This window comes from Benincasa hispida, chromosome 12 (genome assembly GCF_027475165.1).
Source record: "Benincasa hispida cultivar pf3 chromosome 12, pf3_genome.v1.1, whole genome shotgun sequence".
NCBI lineage: Eukaryota > Viridiplantae > Streptophyta > Magnoliopsida > Cucurbitales > Cucurbitaceae > Benincasa > Benincasa hispida.
The window spans coordinates 52607181-52622755 of record NC_143489.1 but is presented as its reverse complement, the minus strand read 5'-3'; the positions used below and the strand labels follow the sequence as shown (position 1 = coordinate 52622755).

Here is a 15575-nt window from a genome sequence, read left to right as displayed (position 1 = left end):
CATATTATTGTTAACCAACCAACCAATCAATTCAATGTTGGAAAATCCAGCTAACATCGAGTTTGATAAGAACAACGAACCTCTACATATTTCTACAATTATATGATATTGTCTACATAAATTCTTTTGATATATTTTTTTTTGGTACCACCCAAAATATCTCTTACAAATGGAGATAATTATCCTCAGTTGTATATCCATTATCACTTTCTTATCTAACTAATGTGAGACATTATTTACACTCTTAACAATCCTCCGAACGAACAAAGTACCACTTTGAGCATCCTTATGAATAAATCCGTCCACTCCCAACCATGAGAGCTTGCTCTAAGTCTAAATCCCAAGGCACCTCTCGTTCATCTCGAGTCACTTGCTTTTCATCGTTAGACACCTCTCCTTCATATTGAGTCAACTTGCTCTTTATCCCGACACAAGTACAAATACGGATCACACTTACTCTTATTAAGGTAGGGAAATCAAGGTTACCCAAATAGAGCACGAATAAGGTTCCTTAAATTTCTTTGTTCGAAATTTGAGAATTTCACCCACACAATTGGATTTAGACAAAGGCTCTGATACCAATTGATAAAAACAATAAACCTCCACAATAACATGATATTGTCCACTTTAGGCATAGACTCTCATGGTTTTGTTTTTAGTACCACCCAAACGACCACTTGCCAATGAAGATAATTGTCTTCACTTATATCTCTATGATTACTTTCTTCTCTAATCAATATGGGGCTTTGTTTGCACTTCTAACATGTATGATCTTAGTCGAGTCAGGTTGATTTCAAATTATTTTTATTCATCCCTAAACATAACGAAGATAGTGGCAAATCATTCAAAAACCACACTATACGTATGATATTTTATTGACTTAACAACCAGGATTGAAATGAGTTATTTTTCAAAGTTCAATGACGAAAATGAACAAAACTCGAGAATAAACCACAATAATATTTAAATCCTAATTTAAAAGAAAAAAAGGGAAGAAAAAAAAAAGTGAAAAAGCTGAAAGTAGGATGTCATTGTGTGTTTCCACACAAGCCATTCCATCCCAAACCCTCTGTTTCTTTTTCCTTTCCCAAATGGCCACACTTGTTTTCTCCCACTCCTTCCTCCTCTTCTTTTTCCTCATCGGAACCTCCGCCGTTGACGGCGCGTACTGGTGCGTGGCCCGTAGCGACGCCAGCTACGAAGCCCTCCAAGCCGCCCTCGACTACGCCTGCGCCACCGGCGCCGACTGTAATCCCATTCTGTTGAACGGACTCTGTTTCCTCCCCAACACCATCCAAGCCCACGCCTCCTACGCCTTCAACAGCTTCTTCCAGCGCAAGGCTATGGCTCCCGGCTCCTGTGACTTCGCCGGCTCCGCCACCATCGCCCAGAGCGACCCAAGTTCGTTCCTTTCTCTCCCTCTACCTTCCTCCTCCGTTTTTGGGTCTCTGTTCTTTTTGTGTCGGGCTTGCTCGGATTGGCTCTAAAATTAAATTTTTATTCATAGTTTTAGCCAAATTTCTAAACAATAACTCTATTTTTAATTTTCATTGTTTTGGTTTGAAATTGAAGTAGCGTTCGTAAGATTACTTCTAAAAACAAAATATCAATTAGTTATTAACATGTTTATAAACTCTTTTAGTACAATAAATGTAGGTTGAAGATAACAGAAGGAAATCCAACTTTTAATCTATATATATATATATATATATATCAATTAAGTTTAAGCTAAGTTCACTTTGACGAGCCAAAGATTTAAATACTAAATCTAAAAACAAATGCATTTATGGTAATTTTTTTTTTTTTTTAATAATTTGATGCATTGTTGGACCATATTTTGATTGTAGTGGAACATTTCTAGTTATGTTAGACTAAATTATTTTTATACCTTTTATCTTTTTCTCTACCACAATATGGAAGTTAACTAAAATGGATTGGATTTAGATTCAAAATATGTTTGTTCTTAATCAAAGTGGCACAACTCATAATGTGTATTTTAATTTTTCTAGTAATGTTTTCAAATTAATTACATTGTGTGTCATCCAATAATGTTTGAGTTAGTCAAAAAGAAATTTTTTAAAGTTTGGGCATAGGAGTGATTTAAATTAGTGTAGAAGTTTATTTGTATTATAATTCTTAGTAAAATCTTTTTTATTTAATTAATTTTGGGAGTCACAAGTATTAAAAGAAGGGAATAAATGGATAAATGTTTGGTTTGATTATTTGACATTGTTGTTCTGTGCAGGTTATGGATCTTGTGTTTATCCATCTTCCACGAGGTACGTTAATTTTTATATTTTTAAAATGAAATATTAAATTAAATAAATATAACTCAATTGACATACGAATATGTTAATAATATGATTCGATTGTACTTAAAAAAAAAAGAAATATTAAATATTTTTTTAGTTGGAAATAGAAACCTTTTATTTTATTCTGTATTTATGAATAATTGGTGGATATTTCTTCATGTTCAAGTAAATGAGTTCTCTTTTAAGAGTCTTATGAAAATCTTATATTTGCTTTCCTTGCTGTCTCCCATCCCATTAAGTCAACAAATCTAGGGTCAATTTACAAATAGATTGGGGGAGAAAATAGGAAATATCAATAGGAGAAATTGAAGAAAATTATTTTATATCATTATGGGTTTTTTCTTTGTTTGCACTAAAAATATGAGTTGCTTTTATAACTTTTTTATTTAACCATTAAATATACCATACTTGATTTTCTTCTTTCGAAATTTAACGTTGTCTTATACACTTTTTAATATTTCATTGTTTTATTCCTAAAATAATTAAATTATAATCGAGTGATTTCTTAAATAGGATCTCTTTCGTATAATATTAAGGTAAAGATAACATATTAATAAAAGTTTATGTTCTTCAACTAAAGATTTCATTGACATAATACGAATATAAGAATAATGCCTCTTTTTTCTTCCTGAATCTATCTTTAGAAAAATAGTGTTGGGATGAGATTTAAGAATATAAGAAACTCTCCCAAAAATTTGAAGTGATGGAGTTGCTAAGGTTAAGTATAAATTTTACCATCTTGTCTCCAAAATTCTCGTTCTTTTATGTTCTACTTTAAAATAAAGATTCTTAGGCAACATTATTCTTGTAAAGAAAATAGACATCTTCTTTTTTTCAATCTTTTTAGTACAATTTTTGTCAACTTGTCGAAAGAGTGAAAGTATAAGAGTGAAATTATAGGCTAATTTTTTATTTTTTTTAGAAAAAACTGTGAACTTACTCGTTGTTTCAAAGGACTATTAATTTTTTTTATAAACATTTCAAAACTACTTTAAAATAAAGTGTGTTGGATAGAAAATCGAAATGACATTGTCTTGAAATTATGCGTGAGTAATTAAGACGCTAAGAATAATATTCAAACACTCAATTTTTTACCCAACATTCTAACCATCTTTTTTTTATTTCGAAAATAGTTTTAAAATTTTTATGAAATATCTAAATATTGTATTTTTTGAATATATATATATATATATGTTCTTGAAAAAATTATTACATCACATATGGGATGCTTGATTTTAAAGGTAATAAATTAGTAATTTAAATTGAGTGAAAACAATATTCCCGTTGGATCAGTCTGGCTGGGGCCCAGGTAGTGGTGAGATCCAACGGTGAGGATGGCATGGATTTACTTTTATAATTTTTAAATCAGCTTTTTGAGTATTTCACAGAACGGTGCGTTTTGGGGAGTCTACAAAGCTGGTCAATAGTAGTACATTTCAGACTCTGCTTGGTCATTGATTACTGCCCTTGTCAGACCCTACCAGCCTTGTCTTTTTATTTTTCTGAATTGCCTTTTCTTTTTTTTATAATTTTAAAAAAATACTTATTTATCCCGCTCCCGCCATAACTATTTTTGTAAACTTCTTATTTTTTTTATAATATTTTAATTCATTACTTCTACGATAAGATGAGAGTGTAATGCATAAAGATACCTTAAAAAATGTATCAAGATATTGCCCTAATTAATTTATAAAAACAAATTTCAGCTAACTATTAAACTTTGTATTTCAAAATAATGTTCATTTTCATTGTTGTATTTTTTTTATATCCATGAATGTTCGTAGGATATTAAATTATAGGTAGATGGTCATCATAGATTGAATCCAGTCCCTCTTAGCTCTTTATCAAATTCAATGCCTTTTATCTACAATATTTTGATTCATTTTTATTGTTGTAATTTCAATCTAACAATTGTTTTGGTCTATATTATTGTAAAATAAAGAAAATAAGTGAACGTAAATGGTTAATTTTTAAATATATGAAAATTAAAAGGAATCAATACTAGAACCAAAAAAGATGTTGATTGGAAAATAGAAATACTCCTTGATGACAACTTAATGCAAATTTGAAATATTTTTGGTGTTCCTTTCTCTTATATCTAAGACAGCTACATCTTGACTACTTATTTGAATAAATTTTCATCTAAAATAGTGTGGATATTGTAACTTTTATGTTTTTTAATAGAAAGAAGAAAGAGAGAGAATAAGAATGATAGATTGAGTGGCATGATGGGAAAGATGTAATGTATCAGAAGATGTTGTTGGGTTGTCTTTGTCCCCTAAGAATCTATTCTTTGAGACCATTTTGTCTTCAAATCTTTTGCTTCTCTTTCTTTCCTTCATTCGTTTGGCCCATGTTTTATTCAAGAATCTTTCTATGTCCCACATATCCCAAATTACACAATATTGTTCTATATCTGTCTTATTTGGAGAAACTTATCTAACAAAGATCATTTGTGATTCTTTTCCAGTGCTGCAGGAGGAGCAATCACACCGAGCCCTCCCACAAACACAAGCCCGACAATAACGGTGCCAGCTACAACCACACCAAGCTTCAACAATGGTGGTACCAGTGACACGAATGGACTAAATCCAGTATACAATCCGACATCAACCTCGTCTCCAACCAACTCGAGAGCGTCTTCGAGTTTTACGGTCCCGAAACTCTTAGTCTTAGTCTTGTTTTCAATTGCTATCTCACTCCCTTCATAAACAATGTAGGAGGGCTATAGATGGGGTGGGAATGTGCAGAGGGTTTATTCAGTTTTGTTAGAAATGGTGAGGCTTCCAAAGGTTTGATCAAATGTAGTTTTTATTTGGATGTTTTAAAACCTTTTTTTTTTTTTTTGGTGAAAACTAAATGACATAGGTAAAATCAGGTAGGTTTAGTTAAGGTTTCACAAGTCTCCCACTTTCTTTAGGGGATTTACCCATTCAATTCAATGGTTTAATTTGATTCTTGTACTTGACTATGTACATGACTAACTTCTAGTTTTGAAGGTTCAACTATTGAGTTCAATTTCTCCAGTCCTAAAATTACCCTTTTTAATTGTGAATTAGTCACGACTTTCAAATATTTTGTTTTAGTTCCTAAACTCAAGAGTTCACTTGCACTTATGCATAAGACTTGTTCATGCAGAAATTGAACAATTAGGTTGGTCGATGTCTATTAAATAATTAGATAAACAAAGACGAATAATTCATTTTTGCAAAAGTCTAAGTAATAAAATAAAAATGTAAAGACTAAAATTGAACAAACTTCAAAGTATGGAAATTAAAATGGTATTTTGACCAATACCAAAAGAAAGTATGGAAATTAAAATGGTATTTTGACAATACCAAAAGTTTAAAACTTTTTTTTTAAGGTGAAGTTAAGAGACTAAACTAAAATGCTTCAATGAGGCTAAGATGAAATGGATAAAGAGTTATGGTTCACCTCAGGCAATAATATTGGAGTGTTAAATCACATCCTAATGTATCTCTATTATAAATGCCTCAAGAAAACTTTAGAGAGCATCAATACTGTAGAGTTACAAAAGAATACAAACCCAATTGATGAAACCAAGTATAATTCTGAACCTCCTTATATAGCTTACCTGTTTTTCTTTCTTTGTGTGCTCAAGACTGGTGGCTGAATTCATTGAGTAGGAACCTAAATAAGAACATGATGAGAAGCTCAGAAAATTTTCTATATGGCAATTGATAACACCAGGGTGTCTATCAACAATATGTACCATGGTTATACTGTCACATATCTCCTTGTTTTCCATGTCTGTATGTATGTACCTTCTGCTCAATTACACAAATTTCTGGTTGTCGTACAATGTAGATTATATCCCCAACTGATTTATATGAGTCCTGATTTCGATGCCAAGTCCATAACGCATGAGTTTCATTTTTCACCTGCGAAGAATACTCTTTAGTTCCCCACACTTCGAACATCACGTTCAGCCTGAACACAGAAAGAAGTTTCCAGAGTGTATTTTTCTTTTTGGTATGCGAGTGTGTGTGGGTTTCTTTTGCCATCCTTGCCATGAAATTACCATTATCGATATGACATAGAAATGAAATATTGTTCGAGCAACTAAGAGAGAAAGAGAGGGGGAAGGTGAACCTCCAAAATGCCATGGCCAAAACTACTTTCACGATATGCACTGTAATCAGGTTGCTGATCCCAGCAGAATTTTCCTTCAGCTGGGCCTGATGTGAAATTGAATGCACAGAAGCCGCCCATGTATTCATCTGGTGTCGAGGATGGGTCTGGACAGTTCCCAGGTTCATCAGCATGTTCAATTGCCATTTTCTCTCGGTTACCTCCATCACCTACTGTTATGTAGACAGGACCACAACGATCCAAAGTGTAGTCATATACTCTATTTGACCTCTCATAGGCATGAACCTGGATCGTGAATTTATACCCCCAATCAGAAACAATATTGTGAGAGTTAATAGTAAGGGACGTTTGGAAATATTAGTAGGATAGTACCGAGCGTATATTAGTAATTAGGTAGGGAGATAGTCATGAGGAGTTTAGTTATAAATAGAGGGAGTTAAAGCAATGGGTGCGTAAATTAGGGCTTGGGAGAGATCTCGAGAGGGAGGGTGCAAGTACCTCAAATATCTTGTTTTATGTCGTAATTTATTCTTAATATTGCACTATATTAGTTTCATATATTTTATGGGTTTGGAGACCTAACAAATATGAACAATGTTGTGTATGTAAATATGCATTTAACCATTCAAATATTTGTTATGTACTTAAATTGGGCGAAAAAAAAAAAAAAAAAAAGAGAGAGAGGAAAGAGAGAGAGAGGACCATCTGCAGCTAATTGCAGAAAAGCTGTAGATGCTTATGACATGCTTACGATTTAAAAATTGTGAAGAAAAAAAAAAAGCAAAAGAGAAGGCGAAACAGCATCGAATAGGAAAAATAACATAAAAGTTCAAATGGATTAAGGGTGATTTGGTATGACTTTTGAAATAATGAAAAATACTTCAAAGCAATTAAAACCACTTTTCAAAATTTGCATAAGTTTCATTACATTTTTTTAAAAAAATGAATTTTAAAATTCTAAAAACACTTGAAAGCACTAAGATTTCACCACTATTTTCAAAGGTCATCCGTAGTTCATTCTAAATGCTATAAGAGTGGAACCAATCAACACAATTCAAGTCATAAGTTATGTTTTCTAAAATAGACCAATTAGTCGCGACAAAAAATGCCGAAATAGAGAGAACGAGAAAAATTATGAAATAAAGAGGACATACATGGCCGTTGAAAACTATGTCAACTTTATACTTGTAGAGCAAGTCTTCCATTGCCACTTTCATGCACTCTGCTTCTCTATAATGAGCAGTGTAGGTGCTGTACCAGGGTGGGTGCCATGTAGCTATCAACCATGGAGTAACTTTCCTGTCAACTTTGGCCAGGTCTTGCTCTAGCCATTTGTATTGATCACCTGCACCGGGTGAAAAACAGTCAATATCAAGCTTTTTAATCTAAAGGATTAAGAAAAGAGGGGCAGGTTGTGGATTTACTTGATTTTTCATATGAAATGTAGGCACCAAGCATTATAAAATGAATGCCACCTGCATTGAAAGAGTAGTAAAATGTCGAATACGAGTTACTCTCTTCAGATGGGAATGAAAATCGGGAACTATAAGCTGCAAATGTTTGATTTTCAGCTTGTGGTTCTATCTCATGGTTCCCTTCCACCACCATTAATGGAACTTTGGATACTAGAGGCTGCATATACCTGACAATAGAAAAGCTATAAAAGATCATTTCCTAAAATTGCGCTAGGTGCTTTCTTTTCAACTAGCTAAAGAAGGTTGCATAACGGTTTCTAAAAGAACCTAATATTTGAATACTTAACAATTTTGCAAGACAAGTTTCGATTTTCAAAATAAAGGAAGAAAAGCAGGAAAACCCGACTCACCTTCCCCAGTAATCCCAACGAGGCTGATAAGTTTCATGAATAGGAGTTTTGGGAAAGGAACAAGAGTAACAATCAGAGCCAGTGCCATTTGTAAGGTATAAGTTGGCATAACTCACATCCCCAATCAATAGAACAAGGTCAGGATGGTTACTCAAAATATTATTAACTGTTGATGTAGTGTTGTATGTAAGACCCAAATCACCAACCACTGCTATTCTATTAGGATAACTCTTCGGCCCAGAAACAGGCATAGTTCTGAAATAATATACATCACTCATTTCTTCTGCAACTGAAGGGTCTCCACACTGATATTGGTACAAAGTATCAGGCTCCAATCCTGTCAGAAAAAAATAATAATAATAAGAGAGCTCCAGAAATCTTCTAATGGATGAAACCAGGTATTTTAAGAAAGTAAAACATTAGAGTTATAATTGGAATTGATCATACCCGTTAGACGAACATGGTGTATAATTCCAGAAGTATAGTTCCTGAGGCCTTCAAAAGGATAAAGTTGATTATAGATAAGGGAATAACCCTCTGCTTGGTTATTCATCGGCATTCTGAACTCCCCATACGTGACAATACTCGCAACTCTTTCAGGATCTAGTGGTTGAATGTCGTCTCCAATTTGAAAGTCCCCTGCACATCAGTCAAATCTCACTGAATTGGCCTAATGGCTCACATAACGTTACATTCAAATCTCTTTGGAGGAAGAGGAAGAGGGGGAAAAAACTCTCCAATGAAAAATTATTCATTCTCCTCATATGGGGAAGGGTGACCTAAGAAGCATAGATACGGATACGAGATATGGATACATTGACACACTTTTTTTAAAATATAGGACAAGGACACGTTTTCTCAAATATACACCTCAACAAGATTATACATTTATATACTAAAACAAATGAGTTTGATGTATTTTGGTTACAAATTTTCTCTGTCGTATATTATTATATGTCTATTTAGTATATCTTTATTTTTTTCATATCCTTGAGTGTTCGGGCCAACTTACGTGCACCTCAACTAATCTCACGGGATAATCCACCTGACCCTATGACATTTGGGTGTCAAGAAATTTATAGGATATTAAATCCTAGGTAGGTGGTCACCATAGTGTCTATTTAGTATATTTAACAAGTGTTCAATACATTCATAACAAATTTTGGGCTTACATTGACATCGTACAATAGTGTTTAATACATACCTATTGTGCAATAAAGAGTCCAATACATGTCACATAAGTATCGGAGTATCCAAATATTCAATACCTGTTGGCCCCACTAGCCAAACTAGAGTGTCCGATGCAGAGGGTGAACCATGCATTTCATAGGTGCAAAACATGCAACCTTTCAATAAAAAATGGCCAACTCCTCGGCAGAAATATCAATTCGAGAAACCACCCAATTTATGTTCATTTGTTACTACTCTTGGCATTTATATTTTCTTTCATCTCTCTTGTTGTTTATTTTGTCTCTGACTTCATGTACCGGTATGGTTGCTGAATATTCTTTCCTGATTTGTTGCAAGTTTTGGTTCGGTCTGCTTGCCTTTATGTTGGCCGTTGCATTCTTTCCTTATGTATGTGAGATTTTTTCCTTTTGGGGTTTCATATATTTCTCCTGTTTGCTGGTGGTTAGGGTAAGCCGCTTTTGATTTTGAAAGAAAAATTCTGATGGTAAAAAGGTAGTTGTGGTGTGTTTCGATATTGAAGACATTGGTCTGTCTAAGTTGCTATATTGCATGAGTAATTTTATTTGAGTTTATTCAGTTGATGTGAAGAACTAGTTGAATGGTGAAGTTTATGTAAGACGACATCAGAGTTAGGGGTAGTCTGAATCTGTAGACTCATCTACAAGAAGCATTATAGTTGGGGGAGCCTTATTTGCTCACTAGTAGCTAGCTACATGTAAAATTAGATAGTGTAACTATCGGTTATTTGTTACTCTATAAACGCTTATCATCACTAGTGAAACTCTTTCCATCCAAGCTAAAAGCCTCCCAGACGTAAGTGTGGTTACACCAAACTGGGTTATCATTTTCTTGTGTCTATTCTCATTTCTTTTTTTTTATTATTGTTGTTACTACCTTTGTCGGGAGCATTATACCATTTGCTTGGCTTAGCTTCCATTCCATCCATCTTTCACATATTACATTTTTTAATTTCTCTCTAATAGTTCTACCAGTGTCAAACCGTGGGCCATCCTTGCCAAATACTATCTCCAATTGAAGCTTATGTCAGAAGGGGTGTCTTTTATGCGTTTTTTCAAACACTAAACATACACACAATCAGTCCAGATAGAATTTCCAGAGCTTAACTCAACGAAGCTTGCCAACAAAGTAATCTCACATAATTCAATCTCATAACAGGGGAATTGATAATTTAAGCAAGCAAAAGCATCTTCAACCGAGCAATTAAGCAAAACAAACAAGCAAATACACAATTAAATTAGTCATATCCAAAACTATCAACAAGAAGTATTTGAAAAACCTGTAATCCAGGAAATCCAAACGGAGTCATAATCTGCAGAAAGAGAAACAGAAATCTGTTCCGGCTCAAACTGACCCCCGTTTTTCTGAACTCTGGGATCAGTTTCCGGCAAGTCCTCGGCCATCCCTCGGAAGCTCTTATCAAGCGGGACAGTCACAGGCTTAAACGGCCCTTCAACGGTAGTCGGAATTCTTCCATAAACCGAAGAAAACCTCAAAAGAAACAAGGAAGAGAGCAAAAGAACGGCAAATGGGAAGAGACCCATTTGCCTGGCTGGAGAATTTTGAAACCCCAGATGAAAATTAAGCAGTGGGGTGAGGAGAAACGAGAGGGAAGGGGATTTAAATGGCGATCAAATTGAGGGGGCGAAAAGAAGAAACATGGTGGAATCCCCATGTGAAGGCAATGAACAATGGCGACAAAGGAGATGACGTCCATTCTTCTCTATCATGCGAATGGGTTCCTTTCTGAGAGAGCGAATTTCTCCACAACTACGAATTCGAGACTGACAGATTGAAAAAAATGCTTTATGCTGGCGGTTTCTTTTGTTAATTCAGGAGCATTCTGTATTATTCAAAAACTTGAGTCTTTTTTCCTTCATAAAAAAAAGAAAAAAGAAAAAAGAGATTTTTTAAACGCCGAACGGCATTTATTGTTTCGAGGCGTGTTTCAGTTGTAAGTTAAATTACCATTCTACCCCTCAATCTTTAGAGTAGGTCTTTCTTTAATACATCTTTGAATTCTTTTAATAATAAAAATATATATATATATGTAAAGTTTATCTTTGTTCTAAAACTAGTCCTATTCTAGTACAAATTAGAATATTAATTTTCATCTTTGGTCAACATTTCAAAATTATATTTGCATAAAAAATCACTTAAATTTTCGAATAAGATCTTGAATATAAAATAATGTGACGAAGATCTTGAATGTTCTAAGGATTCAAGATTTTATTTTAAGTCATTATCAAATTATTTTAAGTTGCATGTATGATTTTAAATTTTAAAGTATTTCTACTACTATAGTAGTTTATGAAAGAACATGAATAAAGAAAAAATGATAATATTGTAACTTTTAAAAGAATCAAGATAGAGATAGTTGAGTTTTTTTAATATTTATATAATTTAATTTAATAGGATAAGGCTAATAAATATCATATGAATATAGTCAATTGTTTAATATTGTAGTTAAGGAAAAGCGAAGGCATTGACAAAATAAATTTGTGGTTTAAAAATATCCTTTGAATTTTACTTATTTATTTTGCTAAATTTTTCTTAATTAAGTAGTAATTGAGATGTATTTATTTTAGAGAATCTTCAAATGTTAAGAAGAGAAAGATCATATATAAACAATTAGGGAAAAAACTTTTTCCTTTCTATAAAAATTTATGACTCTAACACAAGATGTATTTTAACTTTCAATTGTGAATTTCTATAGTTTCAAAAACAAATATTTGAAAAGTTGAAGGTGTTAGGGTTGATGCCCTAAATCTCATGAGTCTTGTAGTTGTAATTATATTGTACAAACAATTTATTTATCTAATAAAATAAATAGGTATTTTATTTATGATTTAGTTGCATTTATCCACAAAAAAAACCAATAAACTAAGATCCAGAGTTATTTTCTGAAACTTAAACATGTATGTAGAGACATACAGACGGATCATGTTTAAGTGATAACCTAAACAGTCTGTAGTAGATAGATAAGGCTAGATACCTTATCTTGATAACACTACGAATATAGTCTGCTTTGTAGTTGTTACAATTGTTGTAAAGTGCTACAACTGGTTTGACCCTAATCATTTATGTGTAGACATATGAGTAGGGGTGTTCTATGCAAAGAGTTTGTATAAAACCAGACCACGAAATGTATAGTCTCTCTATATAACGTCACTGATAGATGAGACTTGCATTTCATCAAGATGACCTTAGATGACTTACCTGAATCCTGAGTGAGTTGTGAACTCCTGCCTATGAAAACGGTCCTTTGATTTGTATAGGTGAGAATGGTCAGTTTCCCCAACTCAATATGCTTACCATTTTAGGGATTCGTCTGATTAAAGAGTTTGGAACACAGCTATACAAGAAGGAATTATTTATTTATAGTTAGAAACTGTAAATAAGTTGCTCCTTTGAGAGCTGATTTCGAGGTTTGAACAATGTGGTGTCACACCCTCTCCTAACGAGAGAGGAGTTTGGTCATAGTTGGACTATGGCTTATTGTTCATTAGAGGGATCAGTGGTACTTAGAGAGTTAGATGTAACTACATGGGCAAAACGGTAATTTTTGGTCTAACTGTACTTATGAGTAATTTGTGAAGAGTCAACGCACCTTGATTATATCCAATGGACACAAAAATATATATGTAATGAAAAAGTGCAGTTGTTAGTCTTTAGTGGAGTGACTGAAAGTTAATGAAAGTTGATTACTATAATCAAAGAGTTTGATTAATTAATCGAGTACTATTGAAGCTTTAAACTATAGGCCTATATGGTCTCCTTGTTAGCTCAATTGGGATAAAAATGAGAATCAAATTAATTTGGATTAATTTAAATTGTTCAAACTAATAAAAGAAATTATTTATATAAAATTATATGAGATATAATTTAAGAGAAAATATCAAACTTAATATGAATTTGATTCATATTAAATAATAGAGAGAATTTGTTTGTATGATATTAAATTAAAGTATATATATAAATTAAATAAAAAAAAAGTAGTTTTATTAATTACATGTATGTTTTCTAATTACATAAAATAGGTCTTAATTAAAGTAGATATTAATTAAATGAAAATTAGTTTTACATAATTATATGTATTTGTTAATTACATAAACCTTTCTTTTTCTTCAAATAACTTATAAACCTTTCATTTTCTTTCATAAATTCTCTCATTATTATTTGGAAGAGGAAAAGAAAGGGTCTTTCATCTTCCACTTGCACTATTATTAATACTCCAAAATGTGTTAGAGTTGTAAGGTGTTGAAAATATGAAAGTTGTTGAAGGTTTTAGAAAAGTGTATTGAGCATTTTAATAATAAAAAAGGAGGAAAAAAACTAAAGTAGAAAGTATAAACCAATGGATCATTTGGGATTTTGAAAAAAAAAATGAATATTTACAGTTAAAAGTGCATACTTCGGATTACATCTTTCTAAGCTTTTTTTATCCATATTCCTCTAGTGAAAAGTCTTCGAACCATAGTTGGACATCCTTTTGGAAGGCCCTGGCCCCTCTAAAGACCAAGATATTGAAAGGATTAAAATTCCCACCACAGAAGCGTAAGAACGTCAGTGTCTTAGATATTCGTTTTACAAAATCTTAATTAAACTAAGGAGACAGAAACATGCACCCTTAAGCATGCATCTACTATGATTTTAGAGAGGAAAATGGAAGAAATTAATACTAACTCTTGAAGAATCATTCCTCTCGCTTCCTCTTTGGTGTGATCACGAATCGTGATGTCCACTCCCTCGAATAGAGAACTTCTCTCGAATTCAACACGAACTCCTTAAATACCACCACAAAGGAGATTTCCTTGTTCTTTTCAAGGTAAGAATCACAGAAAAATTGAGTGGGCTTCTACGTTAATTTTGGTGAAGGGAATGCATTTTTATTTGATAGAAATTATGTTTCATTTAATTAATAACTCCTAGGAGTTATTGATTTTGAATTCAAAATTCAAAAATCAATTTTAATTTAATCATATTAATTAATTAATATAATTAAACTATATATTATATAGTATATAATATATAATCTATGGTTTATTTTATCACATATAATAAAACCTATAGTTTATAATTGTCTCATATAACTTATAATATTAATATAAATCATATTCATATTAATTTTAACCTATAGTTTTATATGAATCATATTCATATAATCAATATTTGAATCATAATCAAATGTTTAATTCTCTCATTAAAACTTTATATTATAATGTATCACATACATTATACTTTATAATATAATGTACTGACCAACATATATTATATTAATTATATCTCATACAATTAATTCCCTTTAATTAATTTGAACAATTCAAATTAAACCAAAATTAATTTGATTCTCATTAAACCTTATTGAGCTAACAATATGACCTTATGGACCTACAGATTAAAGCTTCAATGATACGCGATTGATTGATTAAACTCTTTAATCAAATTAATCAACATTTATTAATTGTTAGTCATTCCACTAAAGACTGGCAGCTGCACTATTCGCACTGTAAATATATTTTTGTATCTATTGGATATAACCAATTAACAATGCATTGACCCTTCACGAATTACTCGTAAGTTATATTTAACTTACGGGTCAAAAATACCATTTTATCCATATAGTTATATCTAACTTCTTAAGTACCACGGATCTCTCTAATGAACCATTAGTCATAGTCCAACTATAACGACCGTACCCCCTCTTTAGCCGGTGAGAAGGTGGGGGCTCTCATTGTTTAAGACCCAGAATCAGCTCTTAAGGGAGCACTTCATCTACTTATCCTAACAAAGGGAGTGAGTGAACTCCATCTTGTGGAGTTGAGTTCCTAGCTCCCCACTCAGACGAATCCCTAAAATGGTAGGCATATTGAGTCAGCGAATCTGACCACTCTTGTAGGATCAGTATAGCAACCCTAAGGAGGTGAATAGGGTTTAATCAAACTAATTAAAACTTTTTACTAATGTGAGCCCAATTAAACAAATTAACAAACTTTTTGCTAACAAGTAATTTAAATAATAAATTTATGCAAATAATTTCACTTTGAATTAAACAAGAAATTAACCATCACACTTTGAATTAAACAAGAAATTAATCATCACACTTTAAAGCACAA

The 15575-nt window shown here is 32.4% G+C and overlaps 2 protein-coding genes across 3 annotated transcripts; one reads left to right on the top strand and one right to left on the bottom strand.

Annotated features, from left to right (window-relative positions):
• The first annotated feature begins 994 nt into the window (after positions 1 to 994).
• LOC120068196 (Carbohydrate-binding X8 domain superfamily protein) lies at positions 995 to 5338 on the top strand. The gene is made up of 3 exons (XM_039019907.2): positions 995 to 1401; positions 2246 to 2279; positions 4783 to 5338. The coding sequence occupies exons 1-3, from the start codon at positions 1026 to 1028 to the stop codon at positions 5021 to 5023; spliced, it is 651 nt and encodes a 216-aa protein (XP_038875835.1). The 5' UTR covers positions 995 to 1025; the 3' UTR covers positions 5024 to 5338.
• A 384-nt stretch (positions 5339 to 5722) lies between these two features.
• LOC120068195 (purple acid phosphatase 15) lies at positions 5723 to 11260 on the bottom strand. Of its 2 annotated transcripts, none has more exons than XM_039019905.2 (8): positions 10739 to 11260; positions 8698 to 8889; positions 8251 to 8587; positions 7850 to 8067; positions 7580 to 7770; positions 6426 to 6710; positions 6046 to 6214; positions 5723 to 5963 (listed from the first exon to the last, which is right to left on the bottom strand). In XM_039019905.2, the coding sequence occupies exons 1-7, from the start codon at positions 11001 to 11003 to the stop codon at positions 6059 to 6061; spliced, it is 1644 nt and encodes a 547-aa protein (XP_038875833.1). In that variant the 5' UTR covers positions 11004 to 11260; the 3' UTR covers positions 5723 to 5963; positions 6046 to 6058. The 2 variants fall into 2 exon arrangements, with proteins under 2 accessions (XP_038875833.1, XP_038875834.1); XM_039019906.2 differs by having other exon boundaries at positions 6098 to 6214.
• Positions 11261 to 15575: the final 4315 nt, after the last annotated feature.